Below are 23,877 nucleotides of genomic sequence, written 5' to 3'. Positions count from 1 at the left end.
AGGGCACGTTTACATTGGTCGATTACTTGGTCGGTAGATCGCATGGGCATGTAAGGCTAGCATGCTTGCCACGAGATATTAACTCTAACCGTTACTCGTATTTTATGAGAAAGACGAGACTAAATAATTTTCTCGTGGTACGCATGCTAGGTAGTTCAGTTTTTGAATTTCGTTTGCAATATACATCGTAGCTACCTACCTGCATCCTTAGCGGCGTTCAAGTTACTGTCTTGCGGGCGACCAATCATAAGACGCGCCCGTTTGAGCAAGTCTTCTTATTGGTCGCACGTAGGATGCAAACTTAAACGTCGCTAAACATGCAAGTTGAACACAACAGTAAGACCTTACATATAAAGAAAGGCTTAATTTGCCATTATTCACGATAGCCTGACCAGTCCGTATGGTGTAAATAATAAATTCTTCACTTATAATTTTCATTTGTGTAAGATTAAATATTGAATCCTTGTATGCAATTTACTTAGTCATAATTCTGCCCTGTGTTGAGGTCGTAAAAGTTTGTATAAACAAACGGCTAACGATTTCTTATCACATGCTGCCTATAGTAACTGCATACGCATCGATTATGACCATAGCAAAGTTGACTTGGCCTCTTTTATTAATTATACCTACTGCAGTTGCAGTCATTTTCTTAACACAGATGAATCTTGACATTAATGTTTGCATTCTTATTATCAAGTCGTCCTGTTTTGATATTTAAAAAAAACTGTTAAAGTTACAATTTATAATTTCATTTCAGAAGTGGGATTCAAGTAGTTTTTAAACAAAGCTCTCAAATAACAATTGAGCATAGTAGTAACTTGATTGTTCTGCTACTGTTTAATTTTAAACATAGAATCGATATGGAACAAATAGTAGTGTAGACTATACAGCAGTAAAAAATCGCATGGATTAATGTTGTCTTAACATCACACCTACGACTATATCAATATCTTAATCGTCACAAACATAGGCCTACATATTGCAATAAACCTGAATAAACGGAGTTTTATTACTTGTCGCCCGTATCAAAGTACCTATACCTGTATAGTGCAGAGTGACCTGGTTTCACATATTGGTTTGACTTCTCTACGCTGAATTTGTAAATATTTGCAACATGAAGGTCTATTGCTTCAAATAACTATCGTTCAGCATGACATCAATTTGTAGTTGCCATATTGTGTTTTGTAGTCGGATCAAAATGCCATAGTACCTATACCCATTTTAGTAATTTATTAAATGCAAATTTAGAACAAATGACCTTATTCATTACAAGAAGAACATAGTGATAATAAGAAGCGTTAATCATTTATCTAAGATAGACTTAGTATGGTAAGAATAACTAAACATCCCTTGGCTAGACACTTTAGCGGGGCGATGTATATGGAAATATAATTTTTCTTCGTTAAACGTGAACATTTCATGTGAAAAGATTCTGTATGAGTATATACACTATTTACTTTGTTATCTCCGTCATTGAAGGTCGAATCGCCTAGACTGTATCGTGGTAAGATTCACGGTTTTATGGGCTTACATAAATGTTAATATATTCCAGCAGGCAATTATTTGTTAATCGCCAGTACAACCAGTAATAAAATAATATAAAAAAATAAAACTGTCAGTGCTTTCCCTAATTTCAATCAGAAAGACAAATTAATTAAATTACCTCCAAACAGTTAATTTCCTTAATTGAGTTACCTTCACACATCTGATAGCTTCTTTTAAAGTTAACATGTTTTAGTGTCTAATAAAATTGTTAAGTACTCGACAGTCTGGCTATAAGTATGTGCACCATTCAGCGATAAGTGAAGAAGAAGTTTAAGAATACTTATGTCCTATTAAAATTTTGATTTTCAGTTAAATAGTTCAGAATCTTCTTAATCTTCATTCAATATAGGGCTGGGTTTCTGAAAGAAATCTCTTTAGAGATAAGTTTTCTTTGTGCACGTAAAATAAATAGCTACGCATGCCTACTAATAAATTTTATGATAACCTAAACATTATAACAATCATAGGTACTATATTTTAATTTACAGGCACTTATGTTGTTCATTATATATCTTAACTAAACTCCCGGCAATGTGGGAAAATGAGAATACTTATTTACTGGCCACACTGATAACGCACTAAATTGTTTTCAAACAAAAAAAAAATCCCAAGAAAAATACGTATATTGTGAACTTTTAAAGTAGCACTATATGTTCTGTTCACTAGCATTGCATTGGTAATAAATTTGGATGATGAATGCTCCAACAATGCTAAGTGCTCGTTATAGGGCAATTAGTAACTGCGCGACTTGCTTCAATTGGCACTAATCTTCTAAGTATTTCATACAGTACATGTAAACAGATGCTGCTTATCACATTTCAATATTTCGTGTGCAAATAAAAAAGGTGTCACAAAGATCATTGTTACTTGTGACTTGTTCTACTTTCTTATCTTTTGTTTCAATTTCGAGGAATGTTTGCTTTTGTTTGAATCTGACCAATGTCCCACAGCTGGGCAAAGGCCCCTCTACACCGGTCTTTTGCTGATTGGCGCGGCTTTAACGTGCACTAAGCTAATTTCGGCCTGGTACGAACTGACTGAGGATCTCTACACAACAAGACCCAATATTCTTGGCAGTAGAATTTAGCATAATAGTAGACAGCTTAAACTTGAAATACAACGTACTGTAGGTCTTTGAAATGGTTATACTTTTAGATATGTTAAGTTATGGAGTAGGAACTATTAAACAAAAAATTATTTTCTAATTTGTTTTATCGAGATGGCTTGGACTACTTATGTTATCATGTATGTTTCCAATCTCCAGACACTTAATTGCTTTTTAAACTGGTACCTTCACTGGTATGTCGTTATATAATACTAGCTGTTGCACACGACTTCGTCTGCGTTTTTTTCCGGGTTTTTTTATAACCCCGCAGGAACCGTGAGATTCCCGGGACACAAAGTATCATTTAAATCCATCACCAGTACCAATTCTATTTATTATATGCAGAATGGAGGTGCAAACTAAATATTGAGATGTAAGTATTATGTGCAAAATTACAAAAAATTGTAGAGGTTGAGCCTAACATATTATATAAAAACATGAAACAAACAGACACACTTTCGCATTCATATTAGGTACTAGTGTAGTATGGAAGTATTGATAAGTAAAACCCATTTAGGCATTACCCGCATGTCACGTATACAGAGCCTATTTATATGCATTCACAAATTACATTTGGTTCAATGTCACATTACAGTTTACAATAGATACAAAGATGTGGATGTTGCGTAACAGTTAAACTACGTTAAACCATTATAACAGCAAGCTATTTTATGATTACGTATACTTATGTTAATGGATAATAAAGACCATGTAAAGTAAGAGGTGTTGTTGCTCATATCTTGTCAATGTATGATTGTTTTTACTAATAAATTACAAATATCAATCCATTATCGGCCCTGTGCAGGGTTAGGCCGTAGTCTGGCACTCTGGCACAATGCAAATTGCTAGACTTTACACGCCGCCTCAGTGTCCTCATGATGTTTTTCTTCACCGCTATGCCAGTAATGTTAAGTTATGTTATTTATTTAAGGGCAGCTAAAGTCCTAACCACTAGAACGTTTCACATTTAAAGCCCGACTGGCGCAGTGAGCAGCGACCCTGCTTTCCTAGTTTCGAGGGTTCGATTTCTACAAATGGAAAATGTTTGTGTCATAAACATGATTTTTTTTCAGTTTCTGGGTGTTTATCGAGATGTTATAAGTATTCATGTGTATTTTATTTATAAAAATATTCATCAGCTATCTGGGTACTACCATAACACATGCTACGCTTACTTTGGGGCTGGATGGCGATGTGTGTATTGTTGTAGTATATTTATTTATATGTACCTATCAACTGATAAAGTGCTACATTAAATGAGAGAGCGGAATTAAGACAACTTGGTGGGTCATTCAACACAAAACACAACTAGGGTAGTAAACATTACCGACAATATCCTCATTTTCCAGACCGCAAGAGTGTGCATTATATTCCAGCTCATTCATAATATACTTAATTTAGTATTTACGATGGGAGTTAATAAGCCATGTTGAATAATGCGCAAACATTTCTGGGAATTCGGCGGACGTGATTACATTATGAAATTCTAGAGAAACCGAGTTAAATGACTCCATCGCGTTAAAAACCATTGCAGTTGCTAAAAAAACCTGTCGTTAAAAGAAGGTACTTACCTACTTAGTTATCATCGGACATGGACGATTGAACATTATAAATTTTACCGTTACGATAGCAATCAACGGACTTCTGATGTTTTGCGGCAAAAGGACGACAACCTGATATTATGTTACCTATCTCGAGAGCATACTTTTTAAGGAAAAAGTTGTTTTAAAGACGCGCGACGTAGATAAAATCGCCTTAGGGACGAAACTTTGTTTGTTTGATGCTGTTCGTTGAAAAGGATATATCGTAAAATTGATCATTCAACTCATATTAGGAGAAACATCGCAAAAAACAAAACTGTATATCGAATTGAACCAAAGGAGGTTATCGGGCTGATAAAAAACTACAGAACGCTAATAAACGAATTAATTTTTACTATTTGACCATAAAAGAAGAAAATTTAACTATGTGGTCATCCACATCTTTTAGGGAAGTGTGGTGCAAATAAAGTTGCATCATTACTAACCATTGCAGTCAGCGCTGATCCACATATTGAAAAAAATTACAGAAACTAAAGCAGCTAGTTCCAAAAAAAACCACAAGTCTATTAGAAGCTTGTTGTGTATGCGTAGAAAGCACTTGTTTTAGTCGTACAATACGTAAGCAAAGTAAATATGCACGTGTAAAGCCCACATGACGGGCAAGGTGATCGAGTCACGGCCGATACAATTGCAGCAGGTAGGGACCAGCTGTACTATTAAACTCAACATTAGTGGCATCCGCATTACACAACACAATGTCGAGGACGCGTGAGAAATTGCCAATAGCAAAATAGCCTTAGTATATAGTCTAAGAAGACAGTGAAAAAACGAAACTTCTAAAATTAGTTATTAAACAACAGTTTAATTTAAATGACTGTTGACGTCGAGGATGCTCGAGAAATTGAAGATACCATATTAGCTTTAATAAATAATCTAAGAAGACAAATCAATAAAACTTTTAAAATAACTGATTATGAAACCGATTAGTTTCACTGTTTAAAACTATTGATAGGCTGAGGCGCTTCAGAAATTGTCGATAGCAAAATAGTCTAAGGAGACAAAAAATAATATTTCTAGAATTAGTCATTATGTAATAGTTATGTTTGGCTGTTATGACGAGGCCGCGTGAGAAATTGCCTATTGCAAAATATTCTAAGAATAAACTACTTAAACCACTAATTTTATTATGAAACATATTAGTTTCACTGCTAATGACTATGAATAGTCATCTAGTAATATAAGGTTAACTTCCGATTCCGAGTGAAAGTTCTGAAATATTACAAGATATTTTAATTGGCAAATCTAAAGAGATTTAATACAGGGAATTTATTTAAGCACTTACGAGAAATATACTTACTAAATATCTAGACTTCTAACATAACTTAGCTGCGATTTATTGCGAATAAAATAAATAACTTAACAATATTTGGTCAGCATTTATTCATTTCGGAAATGACATATTTATTTTGGCGTTTTAGGGAAACATATTTTAATCTCATATAATTTGGATTGTGGCCTTAATTAATAATAACAATACCTACCCTATACCTTATCAGAAAGCCCAAAAAATAGGCACTGTGGACTTAATTACCTCCTATTTTCCTTTGAGGAGTTCCAACTTTTATCTTTGAAGACCTAAGTGTCGGTTAGTGCTACCCTCTTAGGATTTGATTGTCACTTTCCCACATCTACAGTAAAAATAGTACGTACGTACTACGTAAATAGATTCACGAAACTAAAACTCAGTGAAGTCCTTTTCCGCAGACAATATATAATACAGACAGTGAAAAGGATGACACTAATTTCATCAATTTAGTGTGCATCATAATTGATGTCAACGTCTGTATGGCTATTGAAATGAAAAAATCGTTTGAATGGACGAGTTTAATAATGTTCCTACATTTGTCATTCCAGGTGATCCGATCTCATGCATCAGCGACGGCGCAGTTCCTGGGCACATCCTAAACACGTATTGCTGGATTACTTACACGTTCACTCTGCCCTACAGTGGCCATAAAGGTGTTGCACATCCTGGTCTTGGCAACGATTATGAAGAAGAGAAACGTATCCATTCCTACTATCAGTGGGTGCCGTTCATGCTGTTCTTCCAGGTGAATTGATTTTAAATACATTAACGCAAAAAATATTCAAGTACTAGATTTATCTAAGTTTGCCTATAGTAGGAAATTGCGAAGGATTAGCAGTGACTTTTTGTCCATCTGACCTAGATATGTGTCCAACGCCTACATTCATTATTAAAACAATCAATTATACGATACATTAGGAGACAACGATGATGATGTATCCCAGTTCCGCAAATTCGACAGCTGTTTTAAAACTGTATCAACTTTTTTTGCAGTTAAATGAGCAAATTACTGATACGCCCACCAACTCTAAGCGGATCCTATGCATTCATTTGATTCTTCGCATACAAAATACAAAAAATATTTGCATGAAAACCAGTCTATTTCTGCACTATGCTGAGCTGGTATATTTTTCCAGGCACACATAACATAAGTTGGCATTTTAATGTGTGAACTTCTTCTTTCTATCTTTTCGTCAAAATTAAACTGACCCGATAGCAACTTAAGGTAAATCATAAAAGGCTCTGGAAAGTGGTAATATAAACGGATATGAGAAATCCAAAAGAGTGTATGATTCTTTGTTTATTTGTTTCTTACCTATATTAAACTGAATCGTTGGGCTGGTCTCAAATTAGGCACTGAGATAGCTTATATCCTAAGGACGGACCATAGCACTATTTATTCGTTAATAGAAATAGAGAACCATCTCCAAGAAATTTAAAATTATAGCCTTTGCTACCTATCTCCGCTTAATAAACAGATCTTGACGAAATTTTGTATAGAACACACCGTATACTTATATCCAGCTAAAAAAACGGTGCAAAATCCAGTTGACAGTAAACCTGAATATTATTTTCGTAAATCCAAAAGCTACAATCTTTATAATTACAGGGTCTCCTGTTCTACATTCCCCACTGGATCTGGAAGAACTGGGAAGAAGGCAAAGTACGCATGATATCCGATGGAATGAGAGGAACAACTGCCATTATTGCTGATGACAAGACAAACCGACAGGTAAAACATTCACATACATCGATTTTCTACAGAACAATAGCACAATTCAACATCTTACTAGATATTCTAAAATCTTATGCAACACGTGAAAAGAGTATATAAAGTATCATGTTCTACTGCTGAGCATAGATTTCCTCTGTCACAGGAAAGAGGGTTTAAGAGCGTAGGCATTTAAAGTAATTATGAGGCTAGACTGTGCTCTACGAGGCACGAGGATCGACAGATTTAATTTTCTTACTCTGCGTTTTTATATTATTATTATAATCCTTTATATATTGTGCCTTTTCTTTCTTTATTTCAATTGTTTTTTTTTTTTTTTATTGCTTTGTCTTTGGTGTACAATAAAGTGTATTTGATTAGATCATTATTTAGGTACGTCCTTGAGTAGTCTGCAATCTTTTTGGCCGCCGTGAACTCCGAGTAAGATCACTTCAGGGTGGCTGAAAAGTTCCCAGACTACTGGACAATGTACATACCTTGTCACCTCTTAAATAATACTATTTTTGAGCTAAAGTCAGTGAGCAAAAGGAACCGAAAATCGAAGTAAAGGTTATACCATTCGACTAGTGCATTTAATTAGAACATGCTATCGTGCACATCACGAATATTGTTGTTAAACAATATAATTTGTTACGCATTGCCAGGTGAATAGACAAAAGTATCATTATACATACGAGTATCGTTTGTGATGATATTACTCCTTAATCATGAGCGTAAAGACCAGCTACATCAATTGGTACAATTAAGATAAGGCGCACTAATAAAACTCGATGTCCCTCATAATTGACCTCAGCCTCATTGTTACGTAATGCAATCGATACTAATAACAAATCGGAATTTTAATTATATAAAATCAAGTCTTGTGCTATATTCTACATCACCAGGCAAAGTCGAAACGCACTCAAAAGCGGGCTGTTTGGGCACTATAATATCAAGTAAATGCGTAAGAACGTGAAAGTAATATATTTTTTTTTTCCAGAACCGTTTGGTCCAGTATCTTCTTGACACCCTTCACATGCACAACACCTACTCATTTGGATATTTCTTCTGTGAATTTCTAAACTTCGTCAATGTAGTAAGTGTTGCTCAAATGCTATTATACCCAGCTAGTGCCTTTAAGCTATTCAATATCACTGTCTATAACGATATAGAAAAAAAATCGTGAGGAGACTTACATGCCTGGGATTTCTCCATAATGTTATCAATGGCGTTCAAGTTTACCACTCCATACTCTGCCAGCGTAGTGGACTACGACTAAAATTCTATTAATGTCCCACCACTAGGCTCAGTGGTGGGACATTAATAGAAAAACTTATCTGAGAGAAAAGGAGTTTTCAGAGCATAGACCCAAAAAAATACTTGTTTCATACAAATTTTTTTTTTAGGTGGGCAACATTTTCTTCCTGGACACTTTCCTAGGCGGAGCTTTCTTGTCTTATGGAACTGATGTAGTCAAATTCTCTAACATGAATCAGGAACAACGCACGGATCCTATGGTAAAAATTGTTCATATAATAATAGTGAAGTTTATAGGTCCTAAGAAGATAGATATAGCAATATCTCAGATTCAGCATTTTAAACAGTGCAGATGAACGTTATTGGGAACCAGTAGTGAAAGAAATATTTGCTCAAATACAGCGTTTTTTGGTACTCCATTTCAAGTACTTTATTGTAATTTCCATTTTTTTCTTCAGATTGAGGTGTTCCCGAGGGTAACGAAATGTACATTCCACAAATACGGAGCTTCTGGAACGATCCAGAAACACGACGCGCTCTGTGTCCTTGCTCTAAACATCCTTAACGAGAAAATATTCATTTTCTTGTGGTTTTGGTGAGTATACCCGCGTTTATAGCTTGGTTTTTTATCCTTGAATTTAGATTAAAATTATAAAATTGTTGCATCTTGTTTTATGACCTAAGCGCAAATTATAAATAACCTTGAATCGGTGAATGAACTTATTTTGGAGCAAATTTTGTTACGTTTTATTCGACCCAAACCTTCCACCAAAGCGATTAAAATTAATAAAAGTTTCTTATAGAAAATATTTAGCTACACTGCAGCTGCACTTTAAAAATGAACAGTAATTTCAAGATCTTTAAATATTTTCAGGTTTATCATCCTCTCAGTTGTCTCTGGTTTGGCTCTCGTATATTCGGCAGCTGTCATTCTTTTACCGAGCACCCGGGAGACTATTCTCAAACGCCGTTTCCGTTTCGGATCGCCAAACGGAGTAGAAGCTCTCGTTAGAAAGACTCAGGTAAATCTACTATATGTTACTTGAAGTTCCATCATCTATAACTGCTGTTAGAATACGGTTAAATTCTGGCCTGCCATCCATTTCTTTTCTTAGTGTCTCAGCTCAGGCAGTACTCTCTATAAATTATAGTCAAGCTGTATCTCTGCTCATAAAGACACGGTCAATTATGACGACTAAACCAAGGCGACGAAAGTTTTAAAACAGCGAAGGTTTCGCTTATTGATTTCATTGCACTTAAAACTAGGCAAACTTATAGCTATTCTTACCGGAAACAAACCATAAAACCGTTTAAAAATACTTATTGAAGAAAAAAGAAACTAGGTATATGTCTAAATGTTTTTTTCCAGGTTGGCGACTTCCTCCTCCTACATTTGCTTGGACAAAACATCTCGCTTCGTGTGTTCGGCGAAGTACTAGATGAACTAGGTCGTCACCTTCACCTCGGATCTAACCCACCATCGGCCCCTTCTACTCTAGAAATGGCACCTATTTACCCTGACATCGATAAGTTCTCTAAGGAGACGGAGACATAAGCTATTTATATCTCTTAAAAGACAAGCAATATATCCTCTCAAAACAAAGAAAAACATTGATATAAATTAATGGCTCCAGCACATTTTTCGAAAGAACCTCGTATAAATTTTAAGGTAGCAAGTATTGATATTTTTTAGTCTTCTCAATTTCTGTGTTCGAGCCGTAATTTTACACTCAATAGAGGACGTTATTGCTTTTAAAATAGTTCATTTATACACTGATAAGATTGACTATATTGATATTTTTCAGTATGCGAATTTTTAAAGTTCATGACATTCCTTATTTTTTACTAAAGGCAATTTTGTTAATCATGCAAAACCGCCGCAATTGCCTTGCTTAATAAAGCTTGAGCTTTAAACGATAAGGTCTCAATAATATTTAAGACATTTTGATAAACTAACATTAGTAAAAGGTTTGTGTTAGGAAACAAATTGTAGGTGTGATGAATTTGAAATGTTTTGGATTAATTTATCGTTGTTACAATTTCTGATTGCCCAAGACTGTTTTTGTAGAAACAATTGGTTCAAACACGACAACGTCGATATTTAAATCTTAAAGGTTAAACTGTTTAGTGGATTAATACGGATATAAAAAGTATAACGAAACATGAAGTATATGAATGTTCCATATACATATTAAATAATAAAAAACTTGTGATTACTTTAAAACTTGGAATTGTAGCGTTAGTGTTTCTAAACATATCACCAGCTCAAACGTTTTCATATTAAAATATTATTAATAAATGTAACAAAATGCAGTGAGCGATATTTGAATATACATTTTCCTAGATATTATATTTCCTTTGTTAAAAAGACAATAAAAATATTTTGAAGGCGTTATTATTACCGTTTGTATTTTACAAACGGTTTTTTAATGTGTAGACAAATAACAGTTTTACTTGCCTTTAAAGATTTTTTTTTTCATTATTAGATTAGTTGTAGGATAAGAAATTTGGTGCAAAAGACAAGGTGTTTATTATCTAGAAGATATTATTATACTCATGTAATTTACTCAAAATATTGTGCCATTTAACAGGTATTTTTGGAATTGTAACACCAGAATTGCATTTTTTCTAGAAAATGTCTCCAATTTGTTGATTTTATCATTCCGTCATAAATTGTATATCTCCTATTTAAGTTAGTGTACATTTAAGTGGTTAGCAGTTACAGTCAATTTAGCCATATTCATTAGGTTAAAGATTTATGATCTAACTATACTGGACTTCCATGAATCTCGACTAAAGCATCTTCCAATAGTAGCATAATAAGACCCAGTACATTTATACATTATTTTGTAATTTTTGGACTTAGTATTATATTTGTACTACAATTAAAAAAAAAAACTTGCATAACTATTGCAGTATCTTTATTCCTTATTTGCCTAGTTTTAATATGAAGTCTATGTCTGGTTTGTATAACTATATTTACACAGCATTTGTTCTGTAAACACGATATCATTTTACAGAGGAATCAACGCTGAAGAACGCTGACGAAATCATTTATCATTCCAATAGTAACTTTTTACTATTAGGCTGATTGTTCTTTTGACGTTTTATTCGAATAGTTTCATAGTAATTTTGGTTATATTCTTCTTCGAAATAAACATATCAAAAATAATAAAGTTGTTTTATTTCATACCATAACCTTTACAATAAGAATATAAATAAATAAATAAACAGTTAAACCAATAATAATTAATAATCACCCGTGAGTAAATACCTCATAACAACAGAAAATATAATGATATTCTAATTACATATTGACAGCCGATTGGCGCAGTGGGCAGCAACCGTGCTTTCTGAGTCCAAGGCCGTGGGTTCGATTCCCACAACTGGAAAATGTTTGTGTGATGAACATGAATGTTTTTCAGTGTCTGGGCGTTATCTGCATTGTATAAGTATTTATGTAAATTATTCATAAAAATATTCACTCAGTCATCTTAGCACCCATAACACTAGCTACGCTTACTTTGGTGCTAGATGACTATGTGTCTATTGTCGTAGTATATTTATATTTATATCATTACATACCTAAGTGAGTCATTTATATGTATAACATTTAAGTCTATTATTTTCGTTTTCAAATTAAAAGGTTTTCGCAGCAGCAGGAATTCCAATTTCAATATTTATTTAGATTTCCTGACTATATACTAAATAGACTCTTTCTTTCCTGTATCTAACTTCGATTTCACACCGCTTCAATACTGTGGCAGTTAAATGAAAGCCCGAGGGCCGAACAGATTATTCCTGTACTACTTTAGACTCTTTCATCAAGTTATGATTGCAGTTAACCCAAAGAGATTGGCGCTAAGGCTAACTTCTAATAACCTTTTTAAAAAGTTGAAGTGAATTATAAGAAATTATTTAGGTACCGTCGATAAGAAAATATCTATAAAACATGTAAGTCTCGTGTGTATTGATGAAAAGTCTTGCCATAACTGTAAACAAAGCTATTTGCAACGCACCAAAAAGGAAAACCATGTAGTCGGCGGTAACAATACCAAGTTATGTAACAACCATCAGAAGTGGGATTCCCAGCGCCGATCGTACGTTAAGTCTATACATCCATGTTAAATACATAAGAAAAATCCAGACTAATTTACTGACTGAGTACTCATCAATGACATCACAAACTCTTGAATTGAAAAAGTTAAATTTTACTGAGATGCTCTTTATAATGCCAACACCCTCTGCCATTGAGGGGTACATGCCTCCTCTTTGGAGACCTCTCTCATAAGAGATATTTCCCAGATCCCAAAATTCTAGAGCCTTGATACGCTACGGTACATACATACGGTTATCATCAAACATTTTTCAGTAAAAAAGATAATTATCCCACAGTAAATCGGTTTTTTACACTGAATTAGAAGTTACTGCATAGAACTACACCCACCCGGATTACTACTACTACTATACTTATACTTTTACTTAATATACTAATAGTTCTCCCAAGAACCTATAAATATTATAGCCACAGCAAGTGTTTATAGACGCTCATAACTATTTTTTGGTATTTGTAACAGAATACCAAAAAAGTCCGACGACATTATGTTAAACAAATAGGTACTTCACGTCGGGTAGCATCGCTTGCCAGCGCCTAAAACCGTGGCTTAAATGGTGATTAGGCAAATCGAGCATTATAAAATCACTTACCGATTTCCCCAGTCTAGTTTGGCAACCAGTTTCAGGCGCAGAGCTCTGGTCTGGTCCTGTGTCAAGGTGCCCGCAAGAAGAGCTCGTCTACCAGCCAGAAGTTCGCGCATAACCTTCGCGACTGCACTGAATCTGTAGGTCTCCCGCTCCTAGAAACAAAGAATAGTTTAGTAAAGTGCATTTTATTGCTATTTACTTAAGCTTTTTAGGATTATTTTGTGCCTGTCTCTTTATTCGACCATGTGAAGTAAACAACCACGACAAACTCGTACATCCACTTTATTCGGACAGTATTTTTTTTATACGTCCCGTAATATGCAAAATTTAACTCACTACTTAACTGTTTTTTTGCTTAGTTTTGGCATTAAAAAGAAGTGGGTTTTAGAAATAATTTTAATGCTTATATACTCATTAGGTAATGGATCATTTTTGAACAATGGATTTTTAGAATTAAACTTGAATTCTTTGATTACTTTGCAGTATTTCATCAAATGGTGCGCTGTTTAATACTTCGTTGATTTAATAAACAATCATAATATTAACATTAAGCTCATATGAGTTTAGTGTAATCATCTTAACGAGCGATTCCTGCAATATTTAAATTCTCTTCGATCCGGAACAATGATACCTCATCATCATCATAATCTTCTCCTATTCCCATCCCATAGGACAGTTCTAGACTCCCACCATGCTGATTCAATGCGTGGTCATCATCAATTAAACTGATTGACGTCCACTGCTGGACATAGGTACTTTGTAGGGAGTTCCACGGTCCTGGACCACTTGATTCCAGCGGCTCCCCACGACTCGTTTGATGTCGTCTGTCCACCTTATTGGGGGGGACGGTCTACGCTGAGTTTCCTTGTACGGGGTCGTTTTTTGCCTTAACATGCTCTTTGAGACATGCGGGTTAACAAAGCCAAGCTAGTTTTGCTCCGGTTTGGTAGCGAGCCAGTTAATCCAATAGGTCTCATAACCGTAATAAACGTGCCATAACAACGGAATAGTTATGTACGTATGTAAACGGTATAGTATTCTGACATTTGTCACACTTTTTGAAAGTTACTGTCAGTTGGGCAGCAATTGTACACATTTTGTATATAATAACGCATCAAAAGTGCCATCTATGTGCCTATTTGAATAAAGAAATATTTGACTTTGACTTTGACTTTGACTTATGATATGTTAATTAAAAAGGCCCAATAGGTACAATTCGTGGCCCGACCCCGGACTCCACGACCACGTGATCTGAGTGAATTAGAGCTTGGAATAACATCAGTGACCAGTTAGTTCTTCAGAAATGCTTTCATAAAAAGCTTTACTACTGATAAAACCCTACCAAGCCAATTTATTTTCAATAGATTTAATTTCTAACCGAAAAAAACAGCTCGCGTTACCGAATCGTATGGTTACATAATGTCAAAACCGGCCTATTCATCGTTACGACTATAATAACCCAATTTTTCTGGGAGAGATCGCTTTAGCGATAAGACCGCCTTTTCACACCTAAACTAGTTTTTTATTATTTTTTATTTGTAAATGTGTTTCTTTGTATTTTGTTTTTGTGTGTGCAATAAAGAATTTAATAATAATAATAATGACCCAAGTTTCAACGTTCCCCATCTAGAGTATACATACATCATATCACTCACGTCCACTATAGAGAAAATGTATGAGATAACATGAATCACGAATAGACAGAGTTTGTTAAACTATTCAACTGTTTCCACATCCATAAGAGGTAGGACTGAGCATGATTCATGATACCAGTTAATATAACAAAGGAACTTACTAGTACACTTGTTACAAAGGTAATGATTCTTATGCCCGTTGTCACTAATCCTAGGAATCGCCTAAATCGAATGTCAAATGACTTAGGCGATGTCTATATAAAAAAAACCGTTGCACCAACTCTAAGGTGATAACTATTGATGAAAGGTCGATGTATGCCTAGGAATCTATCGAGATTGGGCGTTACTTTTTAAGGCATTTTCCCATTCGTCGTTAATGAAAATAGAAATTAATCTTATTCGGAGTTAAAATGACAAAAATATCGTTCAGAACCCGTACGCCTAACATGAGGTATTTGGCTGAATACAAAATATCAATTCAGTAACTCCTAAATATTATTTTTAACCGACTTCAAACACGGGTGGTATCGATTTGAAAGCCTTTTTATGTATGACGGGCACAACTCCGTCTTATATGAGACGGATTTGCAAAATTCTTTTTTTTCGAAATTTGTTCATTCTGAAAACGTCGCATTTAAATTTTATATAGATCTGAAGTGTAGAGATGCATTTCGCAGACATACAATCAAACTCTTTATGAAAATTAGAAGTCGTTAGTTGCATATTTTTCGCGACTTTGACGTCACAAGATTGTAAACAATTTGGTATTGCTATAATGTTAGAAAGAACGTTAATACTTAATATTTAAGGAATTTTTTGTTTTATCTCAAATCAACAGAATTATAGACACTTAGACAGTAGACTGGTCAAAATGGTAGAATTTAGAAAACTCCAAAGCAACTATAACTTACAAATAATTTCCACATGCACATAGACGCATTCAATTCATTCAAATATTTGATGACCGTCTGGCACATTGATGTTTGGTTGTCGCAGACAAGGTCTACGCGAGACTCGACATACAGGTTTATGTTACGAGTCTGCAACGCATTTTTTGTCTTGTTTCCTGTCTTTCTTGGAAAATCTCTCTCACAAGTTAAATATAATTTATGCATGCATATGTGTCGGCATCTAATCTCGTAAATCGGTAATCGAGCCCGTGCTCTAGAATTTTATTTACAAAACCCAAATATTTTTCAATTAAATTGAAAGAGTTCTTCACAATATTCTATTTTAGAGCGTTGTATTTTTAAAGTATTTAAAAGTTGCAAACCGCTAGAGCATCTGTTGTGCTCAAGTAAAGATTACAAGGCATTGCGTTGGATTCGCGGCATGGAAAAAATAAACACTTATAACACCCTGAGTAAAGGTTCAAAGCTAAGTTACCCACTCTAACGGTTTTCAGCTGATGTTAGATACACATAGGCGCCAGGAGTTACAACGTTAACAAACAAGTGCACCTCATGCTATCATGGAATGTAGATAATCAGTAGGTATTGCGGTTTGCACTCCATACACGCACAAAGCCACTGCCTTGCTAATTTTTTTATATCACTCGTCCTGCTTTATGCTTACCCTTGTGAAATACTCTCTGCACGCCACTCTATTTTTTCGGTTTTACTCAACAAGTCTCGGTGCCTGTATAAAGCATTTATCAACCTTACCTCTATAACTTACCACATAAAGTTTCTTCCACAACCGGGCCCATTCTCTCAAAACGCACGCTATCTCCCTTACTAAAGGATCGTCTTTTATTTCGGCGATGGCAGCAGCGCCACTTCCTTTGACAGTGCATGGTCGAATGGAGACGACACACGCGGGGAATATGCCCCATGCAGATCTGTTCTTTGTACTGAAGCCGCGAAACCAACCTGGAATAATCATTAAATACTTTTGATGATTCCGGAAGCTAAGCTAGTGGAGGATGTAGCGTAAAAGGCAACGGTGCGTAAATCAAATAGGTCGCAGCAGAGAAAGCTACACTGCTGGGGGACGTAACGTTAATGATGTAAATTTCCAAAAACACGGGGAATAAAGGCCTCGTTGATTGGGAATGCCTCTATTAAATATAAGGGGCGTAAGGAATAAGGGCTCTGGGCGTTTGCCTTACAATCTTCTTGATTGGTGGACGGTGCTGCGTTTCTCAGCAAGGTAGATAGATAATTAGAGATAGATGCCTTGCTGCTTATTGGTTTCCTTAAAGGTATGGATAAGGAAAGCTTCTTGAGTTAATTTCAATATAGAATAGAATAGAGAATAGAAAGTCTTTCGTGGTAAAATCCAGTACAATAATTCTTTGGAATCCTGACCTCTAAACCCACACCTCTAACTTGGCAGAGTTTTCAATTTATGCAATTAAATATCACTTGCTTTCGGAAAACATCGTAAGGAAACCCCCAAACCTGAATGTTCTCATATCTCGATCTCAAAGGCGTTCGAAGTCTACCATTCCACACCAGGCCATTCTGAGATAGGACCTATGCCCTGTACTAGGCTGGTAATGGTTGATAATTAAGAATAAAATCTATAAAGATTATTTTTCGATTAAAATAATAATATTTCTTATCTCATCTTATATCTTTAAACGAGTAATTCTTGTATATATATAATTGGAATCTAGGAATCGGCTCCAACGATTTTCATGAAATTTAGTATGCAGGGGGTTTCGGGGGCGATACATTTTTGGAAAATGTATATTTTTTTTTTTGCGTCAGCTAATAAGTATTATACGTTATTTTATTAAAACCATAGTGACGTTAGACAACCTAGATAATGAAGGTCAAATTAGAAATCCTAGTAGATAACTGTAATTGTATCTTACATTTTATAGTTGGTTTAGTACCTAGATATCTTGTAATAACATATTATTATTTCATAGTATTTTTCTGAAGCTTGGATAGATGGATATTGTAATTTTGGTAGATCTCTTTGATAGATTTGGTTGGTCGAGGCAGATTTTTAAAGCTCGCCGAAAGTTAAATTCAAAGTCAGTTTTGTTAATATACAATCCAGCATAGTCTGCATGTAATTACAAGTAAGACACTAAATTAGCTATCTTTTAGTGTTGTTTACCTTTGTTAATTTAAATATTAGCCAAATTTACAAGCAAATGCTTCAATTCTCTACTTACCTCCATTTTCTTCTAATATCTGGGTTGTCTCTCCAATTTCCAGTGGTAATCCTGATCGGACATCTCCCTTCCAGTTATATACGGCTGTAAAAAAGTGGAATGCTTAATATTATAAATGCGAAAATATCTATTTATTACTTAAACAATGACTGACAAGACAAAGACCACACAGCGTCGCATTGCCTACACAGGTAGGCAATGCGACGCTGTGGGTTGCTTTAAGATTGTTTTCTTAACTTCCACAAAGATTGAGCTATCAAGAAATGTTTAGATTTTTGAAAACCTTCAGTTATTCTGAAGATTACAACAATCAAACAAAAAAGTCTACAGCTTTATTACTAGTACAGATAATTCTGCATAGAGACAGCTTAATTCTTAGTGGACATCCTGTAGAGTACAGACATAGGATAATTTGGAAAAATATTCCTGTATTCCTGCAGGATATTTCAATAAATATGTATGTTACCTAAGCCTACTTATATTATTAAGCCTACATAACTCTTATCTCACAGCTTTAGGCACTGAAAAACAATTCTGTTCATCACAAAAACAATTTCTAGTTGTGGGAATCGAACCCACAGCCTTGGACTCAGAAATCAGGGTCGCTGCCCACTGGGCCAATCGGCCGTCGGCCCTTTGTTTTTGCATTGGGTAAAAAACAGAATCTATAGGATAATAAAGAGAGCCTAAGATGGAAAACAAATAAAAATTAAAACCTATTGATATATATACTAAATAAGACTTATTTTGCTTTGTTTTATGTTTTAAGTGGTTACACAGTTAAGTTAATATTTACTTCAAAAACTTGTACACAATATACCCAATCCAATGCATAAAATCATCATTCGACGGTGAAGGAAAACATTGCGAGGAAACCTGCATGGCTGAGAGTTCTACATAATATTCTCAAAGGCATATGGAGTCTACCAATCTGCACTGGGCCAGCATGGTGGTTATTTATTTATCTACTCTAACTCATATTTAAGTATTTATGGTATATTAAAGTATGTATTAGTATATTTATTTTTTATATTTATCAATAGTATTTGTGTAGTCTGGTTTATGTTTTAGTATGTACCCAACCTTTTTGTTTTTCTTTTAAGTTTTCCTAAACCTACAGTTGCCTGGCAGAGATTGCTACTTAGCAATAAGGCTGCCTCTTGTATCCTATTACATTCCTAAAGTGTTTGTTTTTTTTTTTTCTGAATGATGTGGTGCACAGATAAAGAGTATATAAATATAAATAAATAAATAAATAAATAGTGGAATTAGCCCATTCTCATTGTGGGAGGTGACCTGTGCCTTGTGGTGGGCCGGTAATGGGTTGATACGATGCTTTTGATTAATTAATATTTCATACTCGAACTTCAACACAATATACCCAACCCAATTCATACCATCACCTGCCTGCATTAGAGCAAGTTCGTCAAATTGTTGGAAAAGAGCAACAGCCAAGTTCCATTGCAAATTTCTTCTTGTCCTTCAAATAAAGTTATTTTGAATTGGAATTTAAAATTTTGTATGTATGTATATATATGACATAAAAATATTAAACTTAAATCTCCAGAAAGTTTATCTTATCGCTAAAGAGTTGTGCTGGTTAACACAAAGAGTGTTTCTTTGAATATGACAGACTACATTAAAACAAAGTATTTCCTGATTGTGTAGGTGTGTCTGTCTAGTGCAGTTTTCTAATTAGGTATATCCAGTATGAGCCTCATTAATTTTTTAATGAAAATGGATGTATGTTATTTTATTATACCTAATGTTTATGTACAAAGGAAAAATCATAAATATTCTGAATTCTATGCTTTCTAATCAGGATATAGTATATAAAACTATTTTCTTATCTAGCCAATACTGAGTATTGGCTAGATAAGAGGTATTTTCTCTCATTTCTAACATTTATTATATCGGAAATAAATAATAAAAATTCATAACATGTATTTACGTTTCCTGTATGTAATTATCTTGCAGGATGTATTGTCGATTGAAACAAAACGTCAAACTTACCGACAGCTAGTTTCGGAGATTTCGAAGGAATCCACATTTTATAATATCCTACAGCCGAATCGCAGTAATCACGTGAGAAATTCCTACTAAATCATTGTTTTGATTGCAAAAATAAAATACACCGCAACAAATTCCTCTGCACCCGAATAACATTGACAAATAACTAATTTTTTTAATCTGGAAGTAGTATTTATTGAAATATTGCTTTTGAATCTAGTCTTTTGAATTCGGTAGTGGAGCAAAGAGAATATTAAATCCTCTGCCTACTTTTTAAATGGAGGTAAAACGTCATGATTACAATAATCATTAACGGTAATAAAATAATATTTTTATGGATATCCTCAAATCGTTCATCTTCATAAGCTTAGATGATCTATAAAGCTTGCTTAGCTTTATCTCAGTTAAATAAGAAAAAGTTAAAACAAGACCAACTAATTATGCGACTGACTTACATGAAACTTTTTATATCTATACGTTTGTTAATAATAAGTTGGTAATGAAACTAATGGATAAAGTGGTAGGTAATTCTGAGAGTGAGATAAGACTCAGAGTAATACTAGATTTGCATTTTATATTTTACTGGGGTTGATGTTGATGTTGGGTATGATAATATATCATGGTTGATTTAAAAGCTGTTTTAATTTTATTTCCATGATTTTGGGAGTGAACTTGCTCGCTGTTGAAAATAGGTGTTTATCTATAAGTAGTTCTCGAATACTTATTGGCCAAAAACAAAACGTAGTTTAAAGTTATTTACTGGCTATATAGCCAGTAAGAATTACGTATTTGCCAAATAGTTTTACGTCAGACTATACGTCGCCTCATGTAAATTATAAGCACTAACATGGCACTGACTTCTTCAATAGTAATATAGAACTTAAATCAATGTTTAAAATAAATTAGAGGTAATATTATCGGTCAATTCAGTAGTGCTAGTAATTATACTGTTGTACATAAATTTCTTAATTAAATAATTGGCATGTTTCAAATTGTGCTATTTTATTATGAGATACAATGAAAAGGATAGCCCATTTTAAAGCTGTGTAATAAACATTCAGTAAACTAAACATCAGAATCGGCACCAGTCATTATTTAAGTCTGCTTTTGTTTTGCCGTTTAGCTTGTAGCTCAGATGTGCTAAAACGTGGTGAATACAATCAAAATAATGATTATTCATCACTACTGGGAGTAGACGCTGGGCCTAAAAAGCGAGACCTCCGACCGCCGACGTCCACTTCAATTCAATTCTTGTTTATGGCTTTTGTCTGTGCCAACTGGGCACAAGGTACCGACGTCCACTTGTTCTTGCTTTTTGGCAAATCTGATCTGTGAATTAAATGTCAGTTTTTATGACATTTGACAGTATCTACCAAGTGTTGAGTGAAGCCTTATAGCGAAGTGATAGCATTAAATCATGTCAGAAAGCGTCAAAAACAAAATAATTTAAGTTTTAGTGGGAACGAAGTCGATTTTTAAATGGTATTTAATTTCCAATAAATACAATACAAGCAACTTCAGATTACTTACGATATGGCGGATGATTTCATTCCACTTAACCAAAGTACGCCCGTACAAGGAAGATGGCAAAGTAAAAATCAACATAATCAAAATGGATATCAAAACAATTGGCAACAGAGGAACCAGCGGCGGCGAGGACAACACAACCGATGGGGCAATAATTCACAACATAGCAATAGCTTTGGGGTGAGTAGGTAAACTGCAAAAAGAAACCAAAAGAGTTACCGAGAACATGTCTCGCAACTATCTCTAATGATGAAATAGATACGTACACTCCATTCTTACTAACTCGTCTTAAAACAATCTTCTCATTACTTTTAAGTATAATGTTTTATTTAAAAACAAATGCATTAAAAGCAAACGCTCTTCTTAACAATTTTATAATCAAACTTTATGCTAAAAGTAACAAAAGATTGCGTAAATAAGACAAAAAAAAAAGACTACCCTTTGTTTTCTATCCACTGCATTCATATTACTGCCATTTTATGGATAGTAAAATAATTTTAAAAGTATGCCTACCCTAATCTTTAGTAATAGAAAAATAAATGTTGAAAAAATATTAAATCTGCATTCAAAGATAGCTGACAACAACATTTACTTGGCATAAATGTCAATAGTTGGCTGTAAATGCTCTAGATGCTCCCAACTGCTTGTCTCGCGACAGACTGCAGAGAGACAAAAATTCAACTAACCGTGTGTTTTTCTAAGCAAAAACTCACCATTCTAAACTTCTGGGGTGTAATATGTTTCATTTATTTTTGCTGAGCTGATGAGTGATTATCTGTAGGTGTATCATAGATTAATAATATATCATTGCTTACAGTATAATGACTTCAAGTTATTATCTTTTGTCAGAGTGACTGCAACAGCAGCTATGGCCGTGACAACAAGAGCAACATTGATGTGTACCTTCATCCCTCCATGTTGTAAGACCCGTGGGAACATCTAAGACAACAGAATGTATGACAGCCAATCAAATCTTTTGCAAATTAACATTAATAAGAACTGGGGCTTACTATCATCACTTATAGTAGGTAGTGTTGCACAGGTCTTTTGACCAGGGAAGGCAGAGAACAAGAATATGAAAAAAAAAATTGGATAAATACTTCTCCTATATGAGTTGTTTACATTTTTTAAGGTAGGTAGTGCTTTTGTGCTTGCATGAATTACATACCATACCACTGGCTTATAGCAATATTATTGAAAAAATTAAGGTTTTGCATTATATCTTGACTTAACTAAATCAGGTGATAGGAGTATGGATAAAGACTTAGATACTTATCATCCAAAATCCATCCAAATCATCCATCACAAGTTTAAAAGGTTTTTGGTCTGATATTTGTCAGAAAATATGATTAAATAAAAATTATGATTAAATATTATGATTATGACCTTAGCTTAGTGTTATGATGTAAAATTGTTTCCAGGTTTCAAAATAGTTTAGTGTACAACTTTTATAGGATCACTAATAATTTATAAATAACAGAAATTATATAAATTTGTGAACAACTTCCCAGGGTTGCCAAATGCCATGTTCTTTTAAATGTATAATTTGTTACTAATGTTAAATAATTAGGTACCTATTTACCCTTTTATATTAAGTTATTAATTATTAAGTTATTGTCAAGTCAAAAAATAATTATGTAATAACAATCAGTAGCTGTACTTATGACTGTTCTTTAAATAAAATAATTATTAATTGTAATTAATGTAATTGTAAAATTTTTTCTTGTTAATTGTTATAATGTATGTTTTTATTATCATCATTTGAGGTCCACTGATGGACGGACTTAGGTCTATTGTAGGGAGTTCCAAGTCCACAGTCTTGGCTTGCTAGTTTCCAGCGGTTAGCAACTTGTTTGATGTTATAGTTGTAAGTAATATTTGGGAAAGGAATAATAAAAACATCCATGTAAAATGATTGTTGAATAAATGAGTAGAAAAATTTCAGGAAACAAATTGTCATTTCATTAGACATCATTAAGACAATAAGCTATTATTCATCCAGCTATCCATGACTATGTTTACAAACCTCTTTAATACAAGGTCATCCATCCATAAACTAACTTCAGTCAACGTTGCTTACCTTATCCAGAACAATTGACTATTTAGGGTAATGCCTTCTAAAAACACTTCTCAGGAAATGAACAATGTGATAAGTAAGTATGATACTGTGATACTGTGCTTAGGAGAACGAGACAGATGAAGTAGCGATCAGCAGATAGTTGGAACTATATCTAAAGACAGATAAATTAAAATGGCGTCTCTATATACGCTGCGCGAGACGCCCTTGGCCTTAGGAAGACGTTCCTCTCGATGTTCGGGCCCAGGGCTCAAATTCTGGCGACAGTTC

The 23,877-nt window shown here is 34.2% G+C and overlaps 3 protein-coding genes across 3 annotated transcripts in view; 2 read left to right on the top strand and 1 right to left on the bottom strand.

The window, feature by feature from the left end:
- Positions 1-11,697, top strand: part of LOC120625579 (innexin inx3) — a 29,594-nt gene extending 17,897 nt beyond the window's left edge. The window contains exons 3-9 of the mRNA XM_039892638.1: positions 6,106-6,302; positions 7,167-7,289; positions 8,269-8,364; positions 8,675-8,785; positions 8,984-9,120; positions 9,400-9,547; positions 9,895-11,697. Of these exons, the coding sequence (XP_039748572.1) occupies positions 6,106-6,302; positions 7,167-7,289; positions 8,269-8,364; positions 8,675-8,785; positions 8,984-9,120; positions 9,400-9,547; positions 9,895-10,080 (998 nt within the window). The 3' untranslated portion in view covers positions 10,081-11,697. The remainder of the gene's footprint in view (positions 1-6,105; positions 6,303-7,166; positions 7,290-8,268; positions 8,365-8,674; positions 8,786-8,983; positions 9,121-9,399; positions 9,548-9,894) is intronic.
- Positions 1-20,160, bottom strand: part of LOC120625580 (dedicator of cytokinesis protein 3) — an 84,965-nt gene extending 64,805 nt beyond the window's left edge. Inside the window, exons 1-4 of the mRNA XM_039892639.1 lie at positions 20,007-20,160; positions 17,994-18,077; positions 16,541-16,734; positions 13,233-13,381 (exon numbers count right to left, since the gene is read on the bottom strand). Coding sequence (XP_039748573.1) covers positions 13,233-13,381; positions 16,541-16,734; positions 17,994-18,077; positions 20,007-20,043 — 464 coding nt within the window. The 5' untranslated portion in view covers positions 20,044-20,160. The remainder of the gene's footprint in view (positions 1-13,232; positions 13,382-16,540; positions 16,735-17,993; positions 18,078-20,006) is intronic.
- Positions 20,161-21,373: 1,213 nt separating this feature from the next.
- Positions 21,374-23,877, top strand: LOC120626100. Its single transcript, XM_039893394.1, has 2 exons — positions 21,374-21,710; positions 22,380-23,877. The coding sequence occupies exons 1-2, from the start codon at positions 21,537-21,539 to the stop codon at positions 22,452-22,454; spliced, it is 249 nt and encodes an 82-aa protein (XP_039749328.1). The 5' UTR covers positions 21,374-21,536; the 3' UTR covers positions 22,455-23,877.

The sequence above is a fragment of the Pararge aegeria genome, chromosome 8 (genome assembly GCF_905163445.1).
Source record: "Pararge aegeria chromosome 8, ilParAegt1.1, whole genome shotgun sequence".
NCBI classification, from domain to species: Eukaryota; Metazoa; Arthropoda; class Insecta; order Lepidoptera; family Nymphalidae; genus Pararge; species Pararge aegeria.
This window is presented reverse-complemented; position numbering and strand designations above follow the sequence as displayed.

Bases quoted from the DNA above. Each gene is read 5' to 3' on its own strand.
- LOC120626100 (XM_039893394.1), top strand. From the start codon at position 21,537: ATGGCGGATGATTTCATTCCACTTAACCAAAGTACGCCCGTACAAGGA. The intron at 21,711-22,379 runs GTGAGTAGGTAA...ATCTTTTGTCAG, and splicing joins AACATAGCAATAGCTTTGGG to AGTGACTGCAACAGCAGCTA.